General features: G+C 37.1%; 2 protein-coding genes across 3 annotated transcripts; one reads left to right on the top strand and one right to left on the bottom strand.

Moving 5' to 3' along the window:
• Positions 1–2,834: 2,834 nt before the first annotated feature.
• LOC103456084 (trifunctional UDP-glucose 4,6-dehydratase/UDP-4-keto-6-deoxy-D-glucose 3,5-epimerase/UDP-4-keto-L-rhamnose-reductase RHM1-like) lies at positions 2,835–6,387 on the bottom strand. 2 transcript variants are annotated; one of them, XM_070814546.1, is made up of 3 exons: positions 6,283–6,387; positions 4,015–5,591; positions 2,835–3,836 (listed from the first exon to the last, which is right to left on the bottom strand). In XM_070814546.1, exons 2-3 carry the CDS (start codon positions 5,551–5,553, stop codon positions 3,393–3,395), a joined length of 1,983 nt encoding a protein of 660 aa, XP_070670647.1. In that variant the 5' UTR covers positions 5,554–5,591; positions 6,283–6,387; the 3' UTR covers positions 2,835–3,392. The 2 variants fall into 2 exon arrangements, with proteins under 2 accessions (XP_070670647.1, XP_008393937.2); XM_008395715.4 differs by lacking the exon at positions 6,283–6,387 and having other exon boundaries at positions 4,015–5,691.
• Positions 6,388–18,515: 12,128 nt separating this feature from the next.
• LOC103456083 (UDP-glycosyltransferase 73B4-like) lies at positions 18,516–20,933 on the top strand. Its single transcript, XM_008395714.4, has 2 exons — positions 18,516–19,606; positions 20,197–20,933. The coding sequence occupies exons 1-2, from the start codon at positions 18,598–18,600 to the stop codon at positions 20,616–20,618; spliced, it is 1,431 nt and encodes a 476-aa protein (XP_008393936.2). The 5' UTR covers positions 18,516–18,597; the 3' UTR covers positions 20,619–20,933.
• Positions 20,934–21,515: the final 582 nt, after the last annotated feature.

Here is a 21,515-nt window from a genome sequence, read left to right as displayed (position 1 = left end):
AGGACAATGGAAAGCCAACTTCTTGTTGATTTGAAAGTTGATGTCATTTTTCATTACTTCATAATTTTATATAGACAATTGACGCAAAGATGATTGATGAACTTTTGTTCCTTTTGTTTTTGGAATAATTAGACTCTTCGAATAATTGGAAGAAATATTTGTAATATATACATATGGAATGTCATGTGTCAAACACTCATAAAATTCGATAATTTATTATTGTAGGATTTGAGAATGAAACGCACGTAATGGTCATTACAATGGTTTTGTTCTGATCCTAGAAAACAAAGAGAATAATGTGTAAAAGCAACCAACGTATTACATGTGACATTCATAATATTACAAAATTTGATAGTATTTTTATAACGGGTAAATTTTTTATCCTATGTTTGATACAAGAAAGATTTATATGAAAGGAGTATATATGCGTGTGATGGATTAATTTTTTTTCTTTTCTTACAAGAGTCTAACATGCTGCTTTGAAATTAAATTAGTAGTTAAACTCACAGCCTAAAAGCAGAAGTATGAAAAGTAAAAAGAAAGGAGCGGACTACCATATTTTGAACCCTAGCCCCAAAAGAACCAAACTCGTATCAAATTGGCATGTTCCTCAGTGAATGTGATTAAAATGTATATTAATTAACAAAACAAGAGTAATAATTCTAACCAAGTACATAAGTACTTCGAGAAAGGAGTTTGTTTGCTCTACACTCCAAAGTAACAAGTTTATGGCTTCTCATATTTAAAAGCACTCAAATGCATGAAATTCAAAAAAGCCAGAGAGAAAAGCTCCAGAGGACTGATGGTTAGGCGGCAGCCCCACCTGTTCTCTCCTCCACCTTTCTCCTCGTCTCTCTCTTTCTCTCGTGTCCCCCTCCCTTTTGGTCCACCTCTCCAAAGATGGTGGCCTGCCCCCATCTCTCCAAAGATGGTGGTTTTCCACAATCATCAACTGTCGGTGTTTGTGGTCCTGAGCAACGTTTCAATTTGGGAACTTGATTCCTCTTCTTTTGGTTATCATCCAAACTCTCTCTATTTCTTGCTATTGCGTACCAAATTACCATGAGCCGCAAATGATCCACTCCCTAACCCATACTACAAATCCAGCCCTAAAGACTTTTTTTTTCCTTATCTCACCCTTAATTAATAGAGGAAATTAGGACGCCTCCCTCCTCCACCAATAATTTATAAGTGGTTTTCCCTTCTAATATTATATGTGCTGTACTCAAATCACATCAGGGCATACCTAAACGTGCAGTTTTCATTAATTTGCTTGGTAGGATTTTTTTTGGACAAAGAGAATAAGTGTATTCGCCCATAATAAAATGTAGTCAAATCACATGAGGGCATAACTAAGATAGATATTATATCTTGAGTAGCTAGTTTGAGAGAGGAGGGAAATGGTAACAGTTTGAATTGAAATGGACAAACAATTGTTCTATAAGAAAATAGACAGCGAGTTAAATTGAACTCCTTTCTTCATAAACTTGAAAGATTCAATAGTTTATGGCTCTCGCATATGAAAAAAATCGATCGAGTAAATGAAAGAAAAATATGAAGATGAAAAAAAATATATGAGAAATCTACCTCGTTTCGAACACAACCAAATGCTGTTCAAGTCTTCTTGTTGGGCTCAAAGACATATTTTTATGACTGAATCTTTGATCGAAAGCAATTCGGGGAACTCTTTTGAAGCATCCAATTCATTATTGCTCCTTGGCGCTATAATCACCTTGGCCTGTTCTTCTATGTGTGAAAATTTTTCCACTTGAACTTTGGATCAATGTCATCCCTGAACATCTCTAGGGTCTCATTGTGGCTTATGACTCCTGGGTTGGTGAAGTTCCATATTCCTCCGCAGTTCCTCCGAGCCATCTCAATGGAGATCGGTACGAGCTCATCGAGCACTGTCATGCTGTTGGGAATGTTCACAACCTTATCGTAGCGTGCTGTCTTCGTGACGGAGTTTCTAGGGTTGCTGAGGTTTGATGATATTGGAATTCTCACTCTGAGGGTGCACACATTGTCATATTCCCTCAATAATTCTCTTGCGAAGTATCTCCTTTCTTTCCGACAAAGATCAGTCTCGGCAAATACTATGAAATCGGAAGCTGAAATGACGTTGGGGTTGTGTTGGCGTCTAGACGACGGCGGGAGAGAGAGAGTGGAGGTGAAGAGTGCGAGTGCCGTGTAGTCAAATTAAGATTTGATAGGATTTTAATCGACTTTGAAATGCTGACATAGTCAATTAGGATTTCAAAAAGAATTTTAAAAGTTTTTCATCAACCAATTACGATGGTTAGATGAATCGGTTTAAATTAAGACCATCTCTAAAAAAAATGTCAAATTATAAAAGTCAAATTACAATTGATGATTGATGTGACAATCTGAAGCCTTATGTTAAATTTTGTAATTCTTTAACCGAATTGTCAAATGTTCTTTTATTATTTAAATAGAGCTTTAAATGATTGTAATTATTAAAAAAAATATTGAAATAAAAATTTTATTGGTTGAAATGTTAGTGGAAGAAGGGACCTACTATTAAAATGAATTAAAAATAAATTTGACATTGATGTCAAATTTAACATCATCACTAAGCCTTCAAATTCAGTCAGCAAATAACATTTTGGTTGGAGAAACTTTTAATGTCAAATATGCACATTAGTATTATACCTAGAATTTTGACATCTCATTTAGAGATGCTCTAAAAGCACACTTAATTGTCTGCAACTTTCCAAATTCTTAGTACTGGCTTAATCCAAATTCTTCGAAGTTCTAGCTTAATTAAGTTTATGGGCGATTACCATCTTTGAAACCACGTGCTGCAAACTTAATTAATTAATGGTTTCTTCATTAACTTCTCCTCAATGAATGATTACAATGGTTAGTAGATATACACTGGCCAAAACATCGTTGTTGGTCCCAACATGACTCACCCAGGGCTCTACTCTTTCTTATTAAGTCTTTTTTTTTTAATTATTCTAAAATAGTAGGAAAGGTGTTAGAAAAATTCATGTAATAAACTGATTTGCACAATGTAATACATTGATTCTGCACAATGTAATACACTGATTACATTAATAGTTTTGAAACCCCCTCCCCTTAATAATAATAAAAATTTTAAAAATAGAAAATAGACAGCAAATTAAATTGAACTCCTGTCTTTGTTAACTTGAAAGACTTAATAGTTTATGGTAGTTTCGAAGCCCCTTCCCCTTAATAATAATAAAATTTTAAAATAAAAAATAGACAGCAAATTAAATTGAACTCTTGCCTATGCAAATTAAATCGTTTATGAAAAATTCTATCAAGTAAATGAAAGAAAAATATGAAGACGAAAAAGTAAATATAAGAAATCTACACACCTCGTCTCTAACACAACCAAATGCTGTTCAAGTCTTCTTGATGGGCTCAAAGACATATTTTATGATTGAATCTTTGATCGAAAGCAATTCGGGGAACTCTTTCTTCAGCTTTGAAGCATCCAATTCGTTGTTGCTCCTTGGCGTGACAATCACCTTGGCCTGTTCTTCTAGGTCAAAATTTTGCCACTTGAACTTTGGATCAATGTAATCCCTGTACATCTCTAGGATCTCGTTGTGGCTTATGACTCCTGGGTTGGTGAAGTTCCATATTCCTCTGCAGTTCCTCCGAGCCATCTCAATGGAGATCGGTAGGAGCTCATCTAGGACTGTCATGCTGTTGGGAATGTTCACAACCTTGTCGTTGCGCGCTATCTTTGTGATGAAGTTTCTAGGGTTGCTGAGGTCTGATGATATTGGCATTCTCACTCTGAGGGTGCACACCTTGTCATATTCCTTCAACAGCTCCTCCACCTGCAAATAATTTGACATTTAAAGACTAATTTCAGTATTAAATTTCTTGCACCACAAGGCTCCACAACCAGTAAAAGTGCACATGATTTTAAAAAATGAATTGAACATTTGGTAATGTAGCATATATGCCATGACTTTTTGAATTAAAATCAACGAACAAAGTTTGAAATTGTGTTACCATGGCTTTGGTCTTCGAATAGAAGGAACCGGTGAAATTAGGGTTGTCCTCCTCCTTGAATCCAATACCAGATCCTAGGGGATGCTCCTTGTCATACTCAAAAATGCATCCGGTCGCAAAATTCATCATCAACAGACCTTGATCCTTGCAAACATCAGCCAAATTAAGCGTGCCAGCTACATTAGTCCGAATTGTTTGCGCCTTGTGAGATTCACACCAATCAACGTTTGGCCGCCCAGTAACTCCAGCAGCATTGAACACATGGGTTGGTTGTACTCTTGTGATGTCCTCCAGCAGAGACTTCCTATCCTCAAGTCGTCCTTTCCCATACTCAAACTCAATTCCTTCACCCTTACAAAGCTTCCCCAACAACCCTCCAATCCATCCAGTCCTTCCATATATCAAAAACTTCAATTCAGAACTATTGCTACCCTCATTGCATGTTCTCGACAGCCTTGTGAACCCATATTCGAAGAACCAAGAATCATCATTCGGTCGGCTAATCACTGCGAAACTTGGGTGTGGGTGAAGTGCAGCAGACACATCACCCCACCAATCCGCGTGCTTCGTGTACCATTCTGTCGTCAGCTTCAGCCCTTCCTCCCAACTAGTCCTCACATCCCACCCTAGCCTTTTCAATTTTTGATCATCCAAAAAGTACCTTTGGTCATTGAAAGGCCTATCTTGCACAAAAGTTATAGCTTCCTTTGAATTCAAACCAATCATTTTGCAAATATCTTCTGCCACGTTCAAAACTGACCTCTCTTTTTTGGTGCCAATGTTGTAAACATGCCCTATCACTCCCTTGTGAAGTATCACATCAAATGCCTCAGCCACGTCATCACAATACAAATAGCTTCTCACATTTGATCCATTCCCATGGATTGGTAATTTCTCACCTTTCATTGCAAGAAGGCTAAATTTTGGGATAAGCTTTTCTGGATACTGGTGGGGTCCGTACACATTGTTGCTTCTAGTTGTTATTGTTGGCAAACCGTAGGATCTGTGGTATGCCATGACCAACATTTCAGCCCCAGCTTTTGTGGCTGAGTAAGGGTTTGTAGGGAGGAGCTGAGAGGCCTCAGGGTTTCCAATATTGGTCTCCATATCCGTCTCTCCATAAACTTCATCAGTACTCACATGAATGAAGCGCTTCACTCGCTGCGTGACCTTGCATGCTTCGAGGAGGACGTGAGTGCCGTAGACATTGTTGTTGGTGAACTCGAACGAGTTTCCGAACGAATTGTCCACGTGGGTTTGTGCGGCGAAGTGCATTATGGTGTCGATCTCATCGGCAATCAGGAGATGGTTTATGAGATCAGCACAGGCAATGTCTCCCTTGACAAACTTGAAATTCGGGGAGGAACGACAAGGCCTAAGGTTCTTGAAGCTAGAGCAGTAGTCTATCTTGTCAAGAGCAACGATTTTGTAGCTGGGATAGTTTTTTATTAGGCGATTGGTCACGTGGCTGCCTATGAATCCTGCTGCTCCTGTTATGAGGATGCTCTTTGGTGCATATGGTGTACCTTCAGATTCCATGTTTATAGCCCTCTCGGTTGGTTATTCCTCTGCAACCACTGAACCGAATATTCAAAAACACAATGAAAAAAAACATTAGATCATAAGACCATTAGTACCATACCAATACAAATATTTTATATGCCTGACACAACATTTGAAAATGCGGACCGAAAAACGCTTTACTTAGGGCGAGTCTAGGAGTACTTTCATATAAAGCATTTTTGCTCATAAACGTTTTTTTATGAATACTTATGTAGGAATGATTCTACTCATAAATATTTGTGCTAGAAGTGACTTTATAAGAAATAAGTGTTTCTCTAGAAAGTAGAAATCATTTTTACAACCCAACATTTTAAGTTTTTAGGTAGTCAAAAGCAGATTGTATGAAGAAAATATCTTAGTGCTTCATGAAAATGCACATAGAACACTTAGTGAACGCTTCTCCTGACAATTTTATTCAAATGTTTTTATAAACCAAAAACACTGTCACCTTAGTCTAGCTAGACTCAAAGTTGAGAAATAAGAATCCAATGTCAATCTTGTTAATTAAACGCCAAACACTTTACCTCTACTGTCAAATTAAGTGACGCAATCGATTGACATTGTCTGATCAAGATTGATTTGGATATATTATACAACAACAATCGTCTCTAAAAAAAATTCAAACCTATTCCCGTTGATAAAATATATGAAAACATAAACTAAAAAAATTGCAAATGTGATTTAATTTCACATAGAGAAACTTACAAATGATCAGAAATGGCAGGTAGGAAGATTATCCATGAACACTAAAATCTCCAGAGTAAAGAATTGAGAACAAATTAAACCAATGGATTAATGAGGAAACAAAACCATGGCAGCAGATTAGAGAATAGAGATGCGTAATGGCCGCTAGAGCTCTCTCTTGGACTTTGACTCTCTCTTACTAGGCTACAGTCCATGTCACGTGGTGCTTGATGCGCAGAGTGTTGCAGTAAACAGTTTAGGATTTTATCCTAATCCAGCTTTAGGTGGAATATGATTCAAAAAACAATAAAATTTTGGGAACTTTAATGAAAAGCTCTTGGTACTGTTTATTTTAATGAAAAATCATATTTTTACACTAAAAAGTAAACCTGATACTATTCACTTTACCCTTTATTTTGTCCTTATCGTTAAAACTTAAAGTTTTCAAATCATTTTCATTAGTTTTTCTTAAAATTTTATCACCAAAAAGAAAATTTCAAATTCACAAAGTAATTAATTAGTTAAAAAAATATTTTTGAGAATCTTAATGAAACACTCTCGGTACTGTTCCCTTTTAACGAAAATAACATTTTTACCTTGAAAAGTCACTCTTGGTACTATTCACTTATACATTTATTTTATCATTTTCATTAAAACTAAAGTTTTTTAGGACTTTTCATTAGTTTTCCTAATATTTTTGTACTTTCGATTTGCCCTTCCGAACTCCTATCTTTGAACCACCACAAGATGATCCAGTGGTTGGGACAAATTCTAGTTAGGTATGTAATCCACGAGGCATGTCTTGGGTTTAATTCCTGGTTCTGGTGAATTACACAATGGTGGCCAGTGAGAGGCTAAACTACTTCTGTGAGTTTTCTCGGCAGTGGACTGTCGTGGTGAAGCCACCTGCTATTCTCATTCTTAAAGAAAAAAAATAACTCCTACCTTTGTCCCCGATTCTCGTGATGGGCTCTTTTAATACGTATGATTGGACTAGAATGAATAACCTACTAAATTAAAGATAATTATAAAATTATGACACATAGGAATAGAATTATGAATTACACATTAAGAAAACTTATCAATTTCAAAATTTCTTTTAGAATAAAAAGATTAGAAGGGATAAATTAGGTCAGGAGATGTGGGCTGCCAGGCCAAGACACAAAAGGATGGGACCAAGTGGGGGGTGAGGGTTCTCGAAATGTAGGGGAACGAGCTTGAGTGAGATTTATTGTGTGTGAGATTGAGTCGTAAGGGTTGGTCCAGCCATGAGGAGTCAATACTTTCTTGTGCCAAGGTGAAGAAACTAAATGTGTTGGTCCAGCCATCAGGAGTCAATACTTTGTTGAGCCAAGGAGAAGGAATTAAATGATAAGGGTATACTATTGTGGTGACGTTTTATGCAAATGAAACAAATATTATGTGTAAGGTTTATTTATATGTCCAATTTCATTAGCACATGGTGTTACAACGACGTTGTACTTATGTCGTATAAATCGTTTTTCATTTTAAGATGGGAAAATTACATGATGATATGTCGACATAATTTAATAGAAGATGTGATGAATTGAATAATTGATGGTGGACATTGTTAGAACAAGGCTTGTTTTGTCTTTATTTAACTGCTTCATTAAACACGTAATGATGCCATCACCAGTCTTATACAGTTTAAACTTCGTTCATTACTATTGTAGTCAATTTTCATGATGAGGGCCAATTACATAATATCAGGGTGATCTCCTCTCCGTGATTTTGTTTAGTTGTTAAATAAATGTGGTAGTTAGGCATGATTTAGGCAAACAAATACTTTTTCGAGTTGAGTCAAGTTTATTGTAAAATAAAAGCATTGAAGGTTGCGGGTGATGGAATGTTTTTATAAGACATTTTTCTCAACTCACAGCATCCTGTATTCAAACCTCTTTTTCTTCTTTTAATGCAGTTTAAAGACTACACTTTAAATGTGAAATTTCACATCAATAGAACGCAAGGAATTTGTAGTTTAAATAATTAATAACATTTATCTTTGTACTTGAGCTATAAGTTCTTTGTGCAAAATTATTGTAATTAAAAGAACCATTTAGTTTAGGATGAAATATAAGGGCAATTTTATAATCGCGCATTGAACAAGGCTTTAGAAAGGTGGAGGTAGAGACGGTTGCTAAGAGGATGGTGGTGGACATGTATGTCAAGAGGGAACTTTCAGAATTATCGGTCGGTGGAAGAATATTTACGATAACTGTGGTGTTCAAGTTTTCTCTTCGGATGCATTAGACCCATTCTCCCGCATATCGCACAAGAATGCGTTGAGGAATTCTTCTTCCGAAGTCACAGGTCTATTTTGCCGAGTTTCTTAAGGAGACTTTTCTCGTCTACTTTCTAAAACGTAGGCCTAGAATTAGGCAAAAGTGCCCCTCTAAGATTTAACTTACTTGAATTGTGGCAAAAGCAACCTATGCCTGATAATTAAAAAAGAACAATATTTTTCCAATGGGATCATTTTGAGCCAGCATGACTCCTTTTTACTATTTTAATTGATTTTTTTTTTTTTGGTCAGAAAGAGGTCATTGAATTAAAACAGAGCAAGTACTCCAAGAAACAGAACTAAACATGGACGATGATATCCCATGTTCAAGGAGTTAATACATTTAAATTCCCAAGAAATATAGAAAATCACAATCAAGCCTCAAAAGGCACAAAAGGATGTCGCTAAGCCATCTAGAGAAAAAAAAAAACCTAATTATAAGGGGGGGCAAGGAAGCCCATCTCGAGACAGAACAAGAACCAACGAGGGAGAGGGTTGTGATGCCCATCTGTAGTTTCTCATCCTCGATAGAGCCGAAGCTGCAGCCTCATGGGCTGCTCTATTTGTCTTCCTTGAAACCCATCGCCAACTGACATCAGAGCAAGTCCACCCCTAAATACTTTGCGCCAGCATCGAGCGCATTTATTCACTCAAGTGAACAGTAATAGACCCAAGTGAACAGTAATAGGCCAAAACATCTCCATTCCTAAAAATACGCTGGCACCCAGTCAATCTAATATTATATTATTTTATTCATATCAATTAATATTTTATCATTTAATTTCTTTCTCTCTGCTTCCATTTCTTCTCCGGCAGAGCACTTTCTCTCTACCCTCTCTTTTTTCCCCTTTTTCTCCATGTTTTCTTCTTCAAATGAGCTGATGCACCTGAAATGGACCTCCTCCCCCAAAAATGGGAGCTCGCCGTGGAGGTGCTCCACACCAACGGATGGGACCTCGCCGGAGCTCCACACAAACGCCCGCAGGCACCTCGTTGTCGTCTCCTCATCGGAGCTCGCCATGGAGGTGCTCCACACCCAGGGAGTCGGATCTCGCCGTGGAGGTGTTCCACACCAACGCTCCTCAAAAAATGGACCTCCTCCTCCTCCGCATGACCCGGCTGGCGTCAGCATGAGTTAGATGTACCGGGCAACACCTCAGTCAATTTTGGACTGGGCTAGAGACCGGCTTGAGCTGGGTGCCAGTCAATTGGGTCGGGTGGAGGGGTTTCACAGGGTGCTGGGCAGTTTTTTCAGCTGGGTGCTGGGCAAAATGCCCTCCGCTGGAACTGCTCTCATTGAAAAACGACTGAAACTTCCAAATCTCAGACACAATGGAGAAAATTTTCCGCATACCACTAGCACTCTTTTTTGTTATGCAATCCACAACTTCCTTAATATCATTTTCAATGATCACATTCCTAATCCGTAACTCCTTTGCTAAAGACAACCCGCAAGAGCTGCCTCAACCTCCATTGCTTCAGGAAAAGCACGCTGCAAAGTAAACGCCTCCCCGCCAATAAGAGAGCCCAAACGACGACCCCCACAGCCTCATACAGTCTTGGCTTATTCCAACCCTCATCCATGTAACAAAATGATCATAAGGAGGGGACCATGTAGGGGGAATTACATCCTCTCTTGCAGGGAAGGTGGGTGTAACAACACAAGATTAAATTTCACCAAAAAGAGAAGAGCTTTTCTGCAAAACTCGAGCAGGGGAAGGATCCAGGCCATTGAAGAGAGCATGACATCTCTCTTACCAAATTTCTCAAACAATTATTGCTATTAGACTGAGAAAATTAGAATGGCGAGGCTTCGACAATGACAAGCTTTGTACCATACCTAAAAACCACGAATCCAAAGTTGTAACTAGTTGAGGATTAGGCTTGTAGTTTAATAGAGAGCCAAACCAAACACATATTACCCAAGGGCATAAAAGCTCGATGTGTTCGATAGAGTCCTTAAACTTCTTACAAAAGGGACAAAGAGGGTTTGAGGCAACCTTACGATGAAAAAGGGAAAGCTTTGCAGGTATGGCATTTGTTATCGCTCTCCACAGAAAATTGTTCACCTTTGGGACCGCTATGATGTTCCATATCAATTTCCAAACCTTGTTATCAATCCGATGAGATGAATGCTTCGATACTCGACTAGACGAAAAAGAGTGAGATCTCATCCAATTATAACCACTTTTTACTGAATAATTCTCATTTTTAGTCCAAGGCCAGAATCTCTTATCCTCTTTCAAATGACCATACAACGGGATAGACTTAATCAAACAAGCATCCTCCTGAGAAACAAAATGCTCAATATCATTCAATCTCCAAGAGAGGGAAGTAGAGTCAATTAGAGACGACACCATTGTGGGAATCGGCCCCACAACGATCGTATTTGGTTTCGGACAAGAAGTAACAGCCGTGGGAAGCCAATTATCGCTCCATATTTTAACACACTGCCCATTTCCAATCTGTCATTTCGCCACCCTTTCAATAATTTTTCTACCTTCTAATAGGCTACTCCAAGCCCAGGAAGGGCGCGAGCCCCTTGACACCTTCATGAAATCAGAATTTGGGAAGTATCGAGCCTTCAACACTTGAACCCAAAAAGCATTGGGGTTTTGAACTATTCTCCAACATTGCTTTGCCATAGCAACAATTGAAAGTCTCTAAGTCTTTAAAACCCAACCTGCCTTCACTTTTTTGCATACATAAACTATCCCAATAAACTATCCCAATTAGTCCAATGGATCTTACTTCCCACCTCAGAATCTCCCCACCAAAATCTACTAAAATCACCATTTAGAGATTTGCAAGTGGTTGAGGGAAATTTGAAGCATGACATCGGGTAGCAAGGCACATCAAGTGCCACCGACTTGATCAAAACTTCCTTACCAGCCATAGTTAAATAGCTAGACTTCCATCCATGGATCTTTTGAAGGATTCGATCTTTGACGTAACCAAGAGCCTCTCTCTTTGAACGACCCCAAATAGAAGGCAGCCCCAAATACTTCCCAGGATTGACAGTAGATAGCACCCTTAGAATCTCACAAATAGCCATGGACAACTCCACTGGTGTGTTTGTGCTAAAGAATAACGACGATTTCTCGTAATTAATACTTTGACCAGAAGCAATACAATAGTCAGCAAACAAGTCCATGAGTTTCCTGCAATTCTTCTCCGTGGCTCTCAAGAAAAATAAGGAGTCATCGGCGAATAAAATATGAGAGATTAGAGGACCACTTCTGCTTAATTTGCTTCCCTGAATAAACAATTGTTAGTAGCTTAAGTTACATTCCTTGATAGCTCCTTTTCTTTCCTCCTCCACGTCCTGCCCAAGTTTTTCCCCGGCTTGACCCGCTCTGGATTCTGGCAAGCCGAGCTGGGCCACCAAAGCAGGGGTTTATAGCTCCTTTCTTTGTTTTCTTATTTGACTTGCATACTTCAGGGATTTGGGGCCTCTTGCCAGTCAAATTTTCCAAAAAACCCAATGATCCAACTACCGCACTAGGCCCATGTTCCAAAGTAGCGTTGGTTTCAGGTTGGCTTACAAATGGATGTTGATGGTTTGGTTCAGAGGTAACTATCAGGTCAAGCGTTGGTTTTAGGTCAATTACTTTACAGACTAATCAAAATTCATTATTCAAAACTAAATATAGAGAAGAAAGGACCTGGCTTCTCTGACCTCTCAGTTCCTATACACTCTCATCTCCTCCTATTTATGCGGTCACGATTAAGTCATGTCAATATTTTATATCACTATTACTTTTTGTCTTATTATCTCTATAAAAAAATCAATATAAAATGTTGACGTGGCTTAACCGTGACCGTATAATATATGAGGAAATGAGAATGTCTGGGAACTAGGAGGAGGGCAGAGAACTCAGGTCCAAAAGTAAAATATGACTAAGTCATACGTGATATATTCAAATTCTCCTTGAAGCTTTGTCCATCGATAACTACATGACAAGGGTGCTGATTATTTTAACAGGCGCTGATTCTTCTCGACTTTTGACGCTGCCGCGCAGGCTGCGAACGGTTCTTTTGGTCAATACGGACGGTTCTAATAAATAGAACCATGTTTGTAATTGTAATTTTTGTTTTTTAAATGGTAAGTAATTTAGGAAAAAGATAACTGATTCAGAAATAAAAGGTTTAACAGTTGTGAAAATTGAACTTAACAATTAAAATACTCGTAAAATTGAGTGCTACATGGCATTGAATCCACAATTCATTATTTTTGTCTATTTATTGGTGTACTTGTTATCCACTTACTTGTGTGATTAACATATTTAATAGTTTTTTTTTTAGCCAAAATGGTTCATAAGATTGACATAAGTATTAGTGGTATATGTTAGATTGAAGGAGCCTAGGAGGTTTGAACCCACGCTAGAATGCAAGTGGAGATGTTGATTTGACAAAAATACTTCAATTTAACATAAATTTTTCATGAAATGATCAAAATGATTGACGATGAACAATCTCATAGACTACTTCTATTAATTTTAAATCTCACATATCAAAATAATGAATTATGTAAATTTCATAGATCATTTTAAACTAAAAAGTATATGTTAATTCTATAAATATCATCATTGAATCTGTGCTCTCCCACAGAAGCTACACAAACACCCACAACAAATTTAAGTTGAGTTTTATTTTGTCGTTCATATGCGTGGTTGGATTTTGTCGCTCAGCATGGCCAGCCGCTTTGGTCCCATGTGATATGGTCAACTGTGAAATCAAAATATGTATACAAAATACAATAGGGACGGTCATTTTAAAGGTTTTTCTCTACCTTAAATTATACATGTGTTTTATTTTTTTTCAAAAATAGTTCAGCTGGTAATTTTACCACAACAGTTTATCCTTTTAAATGTTAGAAAGATTGACGAGGCATTTCAATTTCTCTGACCACCATCATGTGATTCACCAGTGTCAGAAATTGAATCCATAATGTGCCGGGTAGAATACGAGCTTGAAATTCGTTTCCAACTACTAAGTCATCTCGTGATGATTTATGTTATATATGTGTTTGAATATTCTTTGTGTATAGACCGTCGATTAAGCATGCTGCATATCATGTGGTGGTGTAGACAGCGAGTAGGGTTTTGGCCTTTACCCCCTTAAAATACAAAGCATGGGGAGAACAGCACTAGATAGAGTAACGAGTTCAATAATAAATCAATAGTTGACTTTGTTTAATTAATCAATTAAGTAGACAGGGACAACCATCTAGTTGAATTATAGGGCGGCCTTGCGTTCTTGGAAGAAATTATCGTTTGCTTAATATATGCGAAAATGTTGTTTTATAATGTTAGGGGTTCGGATATAATGTTACATATTATCCAGTGTTACGAGTTTTATGCACAACTTAATTGTTGCAAGTAAAATTTAACTGTTGATTTTTCGAACCATTCAATGATATATTATTGTGAAAATTAGACTGTAAATTTAAAAAACTACGTTCATGATGCAAGAAGCAGAAGTTGTTTGAATTATCATATGGAAATTTGAGTTGTAAACTTGTTTTAAGTGCCTTGCTTTTGTTTAAGAGTTTATTGCTTTGTTTTTCTAATTGTCTATGTTGTAGGCCGGTACTAAAAGCAAATTTTTTAGGGTTTTTAAGTCTTTCTCTTTACAGTTGGAATAGCGGACCGTACCCATGTATCCTATATATTCATTCTATTTTTTGTTTTTTTTTCATACCACGCTATTCCATGCGTCAGTTCATTACTGTTTGAATATGTATTGTAGATTTACAATCCTCACTCATAACCATTATGCAAATGACGTTTTTCCGCATGGGCATATGATAATAGGATGTGCTATCCACACACCTCTTTTTACTTCTTACACACCCTTTGTTAATTTTTGTCCGTTGATCTTATTCAATTCATCCGATCCGACGGCCGAAAACCAAAAAAGTGTGAGAGAAGTAAAAAGGAGTGTGTGAATATCACACTCCATAATAATATTGCTTATGCACCTTGGTGCGCGTTTGATCCCCACTAATTTATTCCCCCTAACATAAATATCTAACCCATAAAACTCTTAACAAAAATCTACTTTATCCATGACTTTGATTTACGATTCATAGTAAACGTGCCCGTATTATATCTATTGACAAGAGAACATATTGTATCAATTGACATGAGAACATTTTCTCTATATTTATATAAATTATTAGATGATGAAAAAATAGTAGATAAATTAAATATTATTAGTGAAACATATGTGAATATTTACATAAGACTTAATTGAGACACTTTATTTGACATTGTTATTCATGATTAAAAAAAGAAAAAAGAAAAGAGAGATAGAGTGGTACTCCAAAGTTTTTATAGTAACGGGGTCATGAAGCCATTGTAGAATAACATTTATTTCTCATTCATCCAAGGCATTAATTATTGTATTATTCGTTTACTAATTTACGTTGACTTGCAGATCTAGCCACAAAATCAACCATTTTATTTTATTTTAGGGACACTTTGGATGCGGTCCCTAACTATCAATATTTTTTTATTGAAACCTTGTTAGTTTTTAGTTTTTGATTGAGGTCCTTGACATTAATGTAATAATGTAAGTTACTATATTTTTTTAATTAAAAAATAAAAATTGAAATTTGTAATTGTTTATTAATGAGATTTTAAATAAAACCCACAATTTATGGGATTAAAAATAATAAAATATAAATTATACTCTCTATTATATTGTGTGTGTGTGTGTACATATATGTATGGGTACATTAACCAAAATTAACAAAAAAAGTTATTGTACCAAAACATGAATACATTTTTAAATCAACGAAAAAGAATGTACCCATATAAGTTTAAACATGGATTAAAAAATTTGAATGGATTTTATATTAAAAAAAGGGTACATTTTACATACAACAAATTGATATATTTGAGAATGGGTACATTTAAGATTAAAAAAATTGAAAAATTATATGAATGGGTACATTTAAGATTAAAACATTGAGAATCTTTTTATATATAAAAAAAAAACTAATAGGTACAAACTTAATTTAATTTAATTTTTTATTATTTTGAAAATGTTTGAATTGAAAATTAATTAGAAGTTTAATAGAGGTGTGAGTATTAAACCCTAAATTAATTACTAATTTTTATATTAAAAAATTATATAATAAACATGTAAATTCATTATCACATTAATGCTAGGGACTTGAATCAAAATTTGAGAACTAATAAGGTCTTAGTCAATGAACAGTAAAAACTAGGGACCGGATACTAATTTTTCCTTTATTTTATTTTAAAAGGAGAACAACTGGTGACAAACCACGATTATCTACTTCTTTCGGGGACTGGGAAGGCTCACAGAGGCATTTCAGCCTCCCCCTGGCCACAAGTTTGGCTTCCACACCAGAAGTGGATTTCGAACCCAAGACCTCCAGTTTTTAGTTTAAAGGAAGCCTCGCAATCCGTCTTTTACTACTGGGCCACCAACTCGTGGTTCAACCATTTTATTGGATTTTGTACATATTTTTGGGTAAACATTAACACTGTTTCCATGCATCTATGCATGCATGATGCGCATCTTTGGGGTTGGGGGCTCGGCGAAACATTCATGCACACCAAGATATAGTTTTCATGTATGCAATATACTGATATAAATTGTTGATGCACAAAATCAGAGGATTTTGGTATAACAGAAAGTATTAAGTTTTTGACTTTCGCTAGATTGATTCGGTCACTAGTGTGGATAAATATGCAAATGGATAGAGACGGGAAAGCAAACACAAGATGTACGTGGTTCACCCAGATTGGCTACGTCCACCGAGTAGAGGAGTTCTCATTGATTATGAAGGGTTTACACAAGTACATAGGTTCAAGTTTTCCTTTAGTGAGTACTAGTGAATGATTTAGTACAAATAACATTAGGAAGTATTGTGGGAGAATGATCTCCTTTTATAGAAGAGTTTATAGCTTTGTTCTGACATTGACACGTGTCACGTTGTGATTGACTTCTGATGTTGACACGTGTCGCACTGTGATTGGTTTCTGATGTCAACACGTGTCGCACTATAATTGGCCTCTTGATTGGAGGGAAACTCTTTTAGGTCATTGACGGTATAACGTTGACCGGTGTTCAGTAGTTTCGGGATTGGTCAAGTATGGTACAAACATAAATTATCATGTGTGACAACTAAAACATTTTTGATATCGCCATCATATGCCCTCATAGATACTCAATCGATTCAAGCCAATATTAATAAATATGTACACATATTATAACAAAATACGAATCCTGAATTTCTTGCTGAGGTAGTAGATTTTATTTCCTGCCTGACCCATCATGTTCCTTGAGGGTGCGTTTGGTACGGGGACGGGACGGGACGGAACGGAACGGGACGGGACGGGACGGAACGAAGGTGTAATTTTTGAAAAAGACATGGGGTATATTTGTCTTAAAATGGTAAAACATTGTGTTCCACAGACGTGGAACAAACCCGTTCCAGGGAGGAGAGGTGGAACGCAAAAACACCCAAAATCTGTCCCGTGGAACAACCCGTTCCACCCATTTTTAGCGCACCAAACACGGGACGGAACGCCTCGTTCCGTTCCGTCCCGTCCCGTCCCACGTACCAAACGCACCCTGAGGACACAGCCCATTGATGAATCTAGGACAGTTAGGAACATGAGAAGGGGCCTTTAATTAGGACAACATACAATATTGTGACGGAAATTAAAAGTGAAAAAACTTTCTCCGCTGGCCTCGCGAATTCTCTTTTTCCCTTCAAATGATTGAAATGTATTAAACATGAATAACAGAGTTTGAACAGGGATGTAATGGATTGAAGAAGAAGATCCGAACCTCGGAGGAACTCCACCATTTACATCATTTACATTCCAAGCTAAATGTTTTTTTTTAAATTAATTGCTTATGGAAGGGCTAAAATGCTTATTAAGAACCGAAAGTGCTTATGATTACATTTAACAGAAAAAACTTTTTTTTGGGTCATTGAAGCACTTTCAAGTGATTTCTTGAAAAGTACTTATTTTCAAACAAATTTGTGACATTTTATAATAAAATCACTTGTAGCTAGAACGTTTTTCGCAAAACTGTTTCCACAAAAGCAAACCAGCCTCCCACTCCACATTTTGGGGTCTAATTAAACAATCCAATTCCGTGTTTTTTTTAACAACAGATATATATACTTAGGAGTAGAAGAGTGCGCTAAGTCTCATAATGGACTAGTAATAATGTGGTTCAAGTTCGTCCTTGACGATAATCGAATTTAAGACCTCTCACTTACAAATGCTTTCATGAATTATTGTCATTCATCCTATCAATTTTTATTGTATTGTTTAAGTAGGATATCCTATTAGTATATGTTGACCTAAACGTTTTGGTAACTAAATCTCCTTTCAATTATATCTTGATATCACGAGGATACAGTTCCATGTCAGTATGCATGTGCTACCATTAATACATGTGCATATAAAGCCATAAACTACAATATTGTACTGTTATTTGTTAGGCAAGCCATAAACTGCAATATTATATTTTTGGGCAATCCATAAACTGCACTGAATAAATGATATGATATGCATAACACACCTTACGACAATATTACTAGATCTATAACACTATATTTGGATGAAGAAATTTAAGATTACTAAAGAATTTTAAAATGACGGAAATTGAAATGATAAGATTTTATTTTCAAGAATTTGTAAATTTTCTTGTTTGATTAATCTAAAAGAATAATGAAATTGAATACTGAATTTGTTATTTTTAAACTCTAAATCATAGAAATTGGGAAATGACATATATTTACATAGAATTTGAACTTGGGAATTGGAGGTCACAAATTCTAAGTTTTTTTTCCACACGGAAATTCTAAATTTCTATGTTTATGAATTCAAATAAGAGAATTGGTGCATGTTAATTTATAAATTCTAACTTTTACCAAAATTCCAAGTTTATTTCTCTCATTCAGTGAAAATGTATCAGAAGAGTACGCTACATATACAAGAACCTCTGGTAAGAGTGAATTAACTAGAGATCAAACCATGGCATCAGCACCATCAACTCCCTATGTAGTAATCTTCCCTTTCATGGCTTACGGCCACACTCTTCCATTACTGGACCTCTCGAAAGCTCTCTCCCACCGGAAAATCAAGGTGTCCATCATCACAACTCCATCAAATGCAAAATCAGTTGCCCAACACCTAGCAAACTACCAAAATATAGACTTGATTGAAATCCCATTTCCCACCATCGATGGCCTTCCTCAAGGTTGTGAAAACACCTCCCAACTTCCATCCATGGCTTTCTATGTCCCTTTCCTCGTGGCCACCAAAAAACTCCAAACCCCTTTCGAACAAGTCCTACAAGGAATGAGGGAATCCAAATCCCTTCCCATTTGTGTCATCTCTGACTTCTTTTTGGGTTGGACTCTCTCTTCATGCAGATCCTTTGGGGTCCCTAGGTTGGTTTTTCATGGCATGGGGGTCTTATCAATGGCTATATGCAAAGCTGTGTGCGTGCACATGCCACACACGAAAGGGAAGTCGGTTTTCGACCCCATAGAGTTGCCAGGTCTCAAGCTTCCCTTTGATCTAAGTGTTTCGGACTTACCTGCTCAACTCATTCAAGCAACTGATGAGAAGGACCCTTTTTCTCAATTCATAGACGCTGTGGGAGAAGCTGACATCAATAGTTGGGGGGTTATTGTGAACAGCTTTGAGGAGATAGAGAGCGGAACTGTTTCTTCATTTGAAGCTTTCTATGAAAATGGAGCTAGAGCTTGGTGTTTAGGACCTTTGCTGTTGTATGAAAAAGTTGAAGGTGTTGAGAAACACATCAGCCACAACCAACCCAGCAAGTTAATGCAATGGCTCAATGACCAAGTGACTCTAGGCTCTGTGCTATATGTCTCGTTCGGCACGCAAGCAGACTTGTCAGATGCTCAACTTGATGAAGTGGGTTTGGGTTTGGAGGAGGCTGGGGTTCCATTTTTATTGGTGGTTCGATCAACCACTTGGTCTCCACCAAATGGACTTGAAGAGAGGTTGAAAGGTAAGCCTTGTTATGATATGAAATTTCAGTATTCTCCTTATTATATCGAATCATATATTTTTAAAGAGTAATGGTATTAGATAGAATATTTGTTACATCCCACATTGCTCAGTGGAGTGGATTCTGAAGACCTTATATGAATATTCTCATATTTACCTAGCACGAGGCCTTTTGGGAGCTCACTGGCTTCTGGTTTCATTTGAACTCCGAAGTTAAGCAAGTTCGGGTGAGGTCATTCCCAGGATGGGTGACCTACTAGGCAGTTCTCGTCTGAGTTCCCAGAAAAAAAACCGTGAGGATGTGGTCGGGATCCAAAACGGACAATATCGTGCTACGGTGGAGTCAAGCCCGGGATATGATGAAGGCCCGGGCCGGGATGTGACTATTTTTTAGATATAGTTTTTAAAGTATATTTAGAAGAAATGATTTCCGCACTCATCTTTATTTTTATTTATGTCTCTTGATTTTTGTTTGATTTATTCAGTCCACGTACCAAAATTCTGACATGCTTGATCTTGATATTTGTGATTTTTGTCAATAATTTTGTATCCAATACATTAATGTTAAAATTTTAAAACTTAACTTTGAAGGTAAAGGATTGATCATAAGGGAATGGGTTGACCAGCGCCAAATACTGTCACACCGAGCAGTCGGAGGGTTTTTTAGTCACTGTGGTTGGAACTCAGTGCTTGAAAGTATATCTGCTGGAGTGCCAATCTTGGCTTGGCCTATGATAGCTGAGCAGTCTTTGAATGCTAAACTTATTGCCGAAGGACTTGGGGCTGGACTTGGCGTTACAAAGAGCCATGATTTGGGGTCAGGAATTGAGGTTTCGAGGCAGGCAGTCTGTGAAGGAGTGAGAGAGTTGATGGGAGGAGAGAAGGGAAGGGATGCAAGGGAGAGAGCACAAGCTTTGGGAAGAGTAGCTTGGCGTGCGGTTCAAGAAGGTGGTTCGTCCAATCAAGCCCTAAAAATGCTTATTGACCAACTATGTGCATGTTATGCTCAATAGATTAGGTTAGTTTGTCTTATCCAAATATCAATTCCGAGAAGGGGTGTGATATTCACACACCCCATTTTACTTCTTACATACCTTCTTAATTTTCGGCCGTTGGATCAGATGAATTGAAGAAGATCAACAGACATAAATTATCAAAGGGTGTGTGAGAAGTAAAATGGAGTGTGTGGATAGCACACCCATTCCGAGAAATGAAAAACTTCATTAGAGGATATGGATGTGTACACATGTGTGCAACATACTAAAACAATTCTCTTATGTTATTCGATTGGAAATTTGAATTGCCGATGAAGTAATTTTTGGTATAAATGATATTTTACATTAATAGACACTAAAGAGGAGAAGAAGAGTCTAAAGCCGGAACATAATGGTTTAAAAAAACCCCCAACCATCAGCTCAGACAATCCATCACTTGTAATTAACTAAAGTTATCAATCTTAACTTTTGTACTTGTACATTTTGCAAGGGATGGGAGAAAGTAAAGGAGTGTCTCAACAATAACCATCATGAGGTGATCCAGTGGTTGAAGATGAATTTCAGGTCCGTATTCCACACGGCACATCCTGAGTTCAACTCTTAGCGTTGATGAATCGCATGAAAGTGGTCAGAGAAAGGCTTAAATACTTTTATGAGTTTTTTCAGCCCCTGAAAGGATAGATTGCCGTAGCAAAGCCACTAGGTGGTTTTCTTTTAATAATAAAAAAAAAAGAAAAAAAAAAGGAGTCTCTACAGTGGATTGTCCTCCCTTCTGTGGGCCTTGACAAGTAACAATCCATCTGTAGTGTCCTTCTTTAAGGGCCTTGACTAGTAACAATCCATCTGTAATGTCCTCCTTTAAGCACAAACCTTCCAAACATGCTAGTGTCCCAACATGATCGAGTGAGTCGAAAC

Source organism: Malus domestica, chromosome 15 (genome assembly GCF_042453785.1).
Source record: "Malus domestica chromosome 15, GDT2T_hap1".
Classification (NCBI taxonomy): Eukaryota; Viridiplantae; Streptophyta; class Magnoliopsida; order Rosales; family Rosaceae; genus Malus; species Malus domestica.
This window is presented reverse-complemented; position numbering and strand designations above follow the sequence as displayed.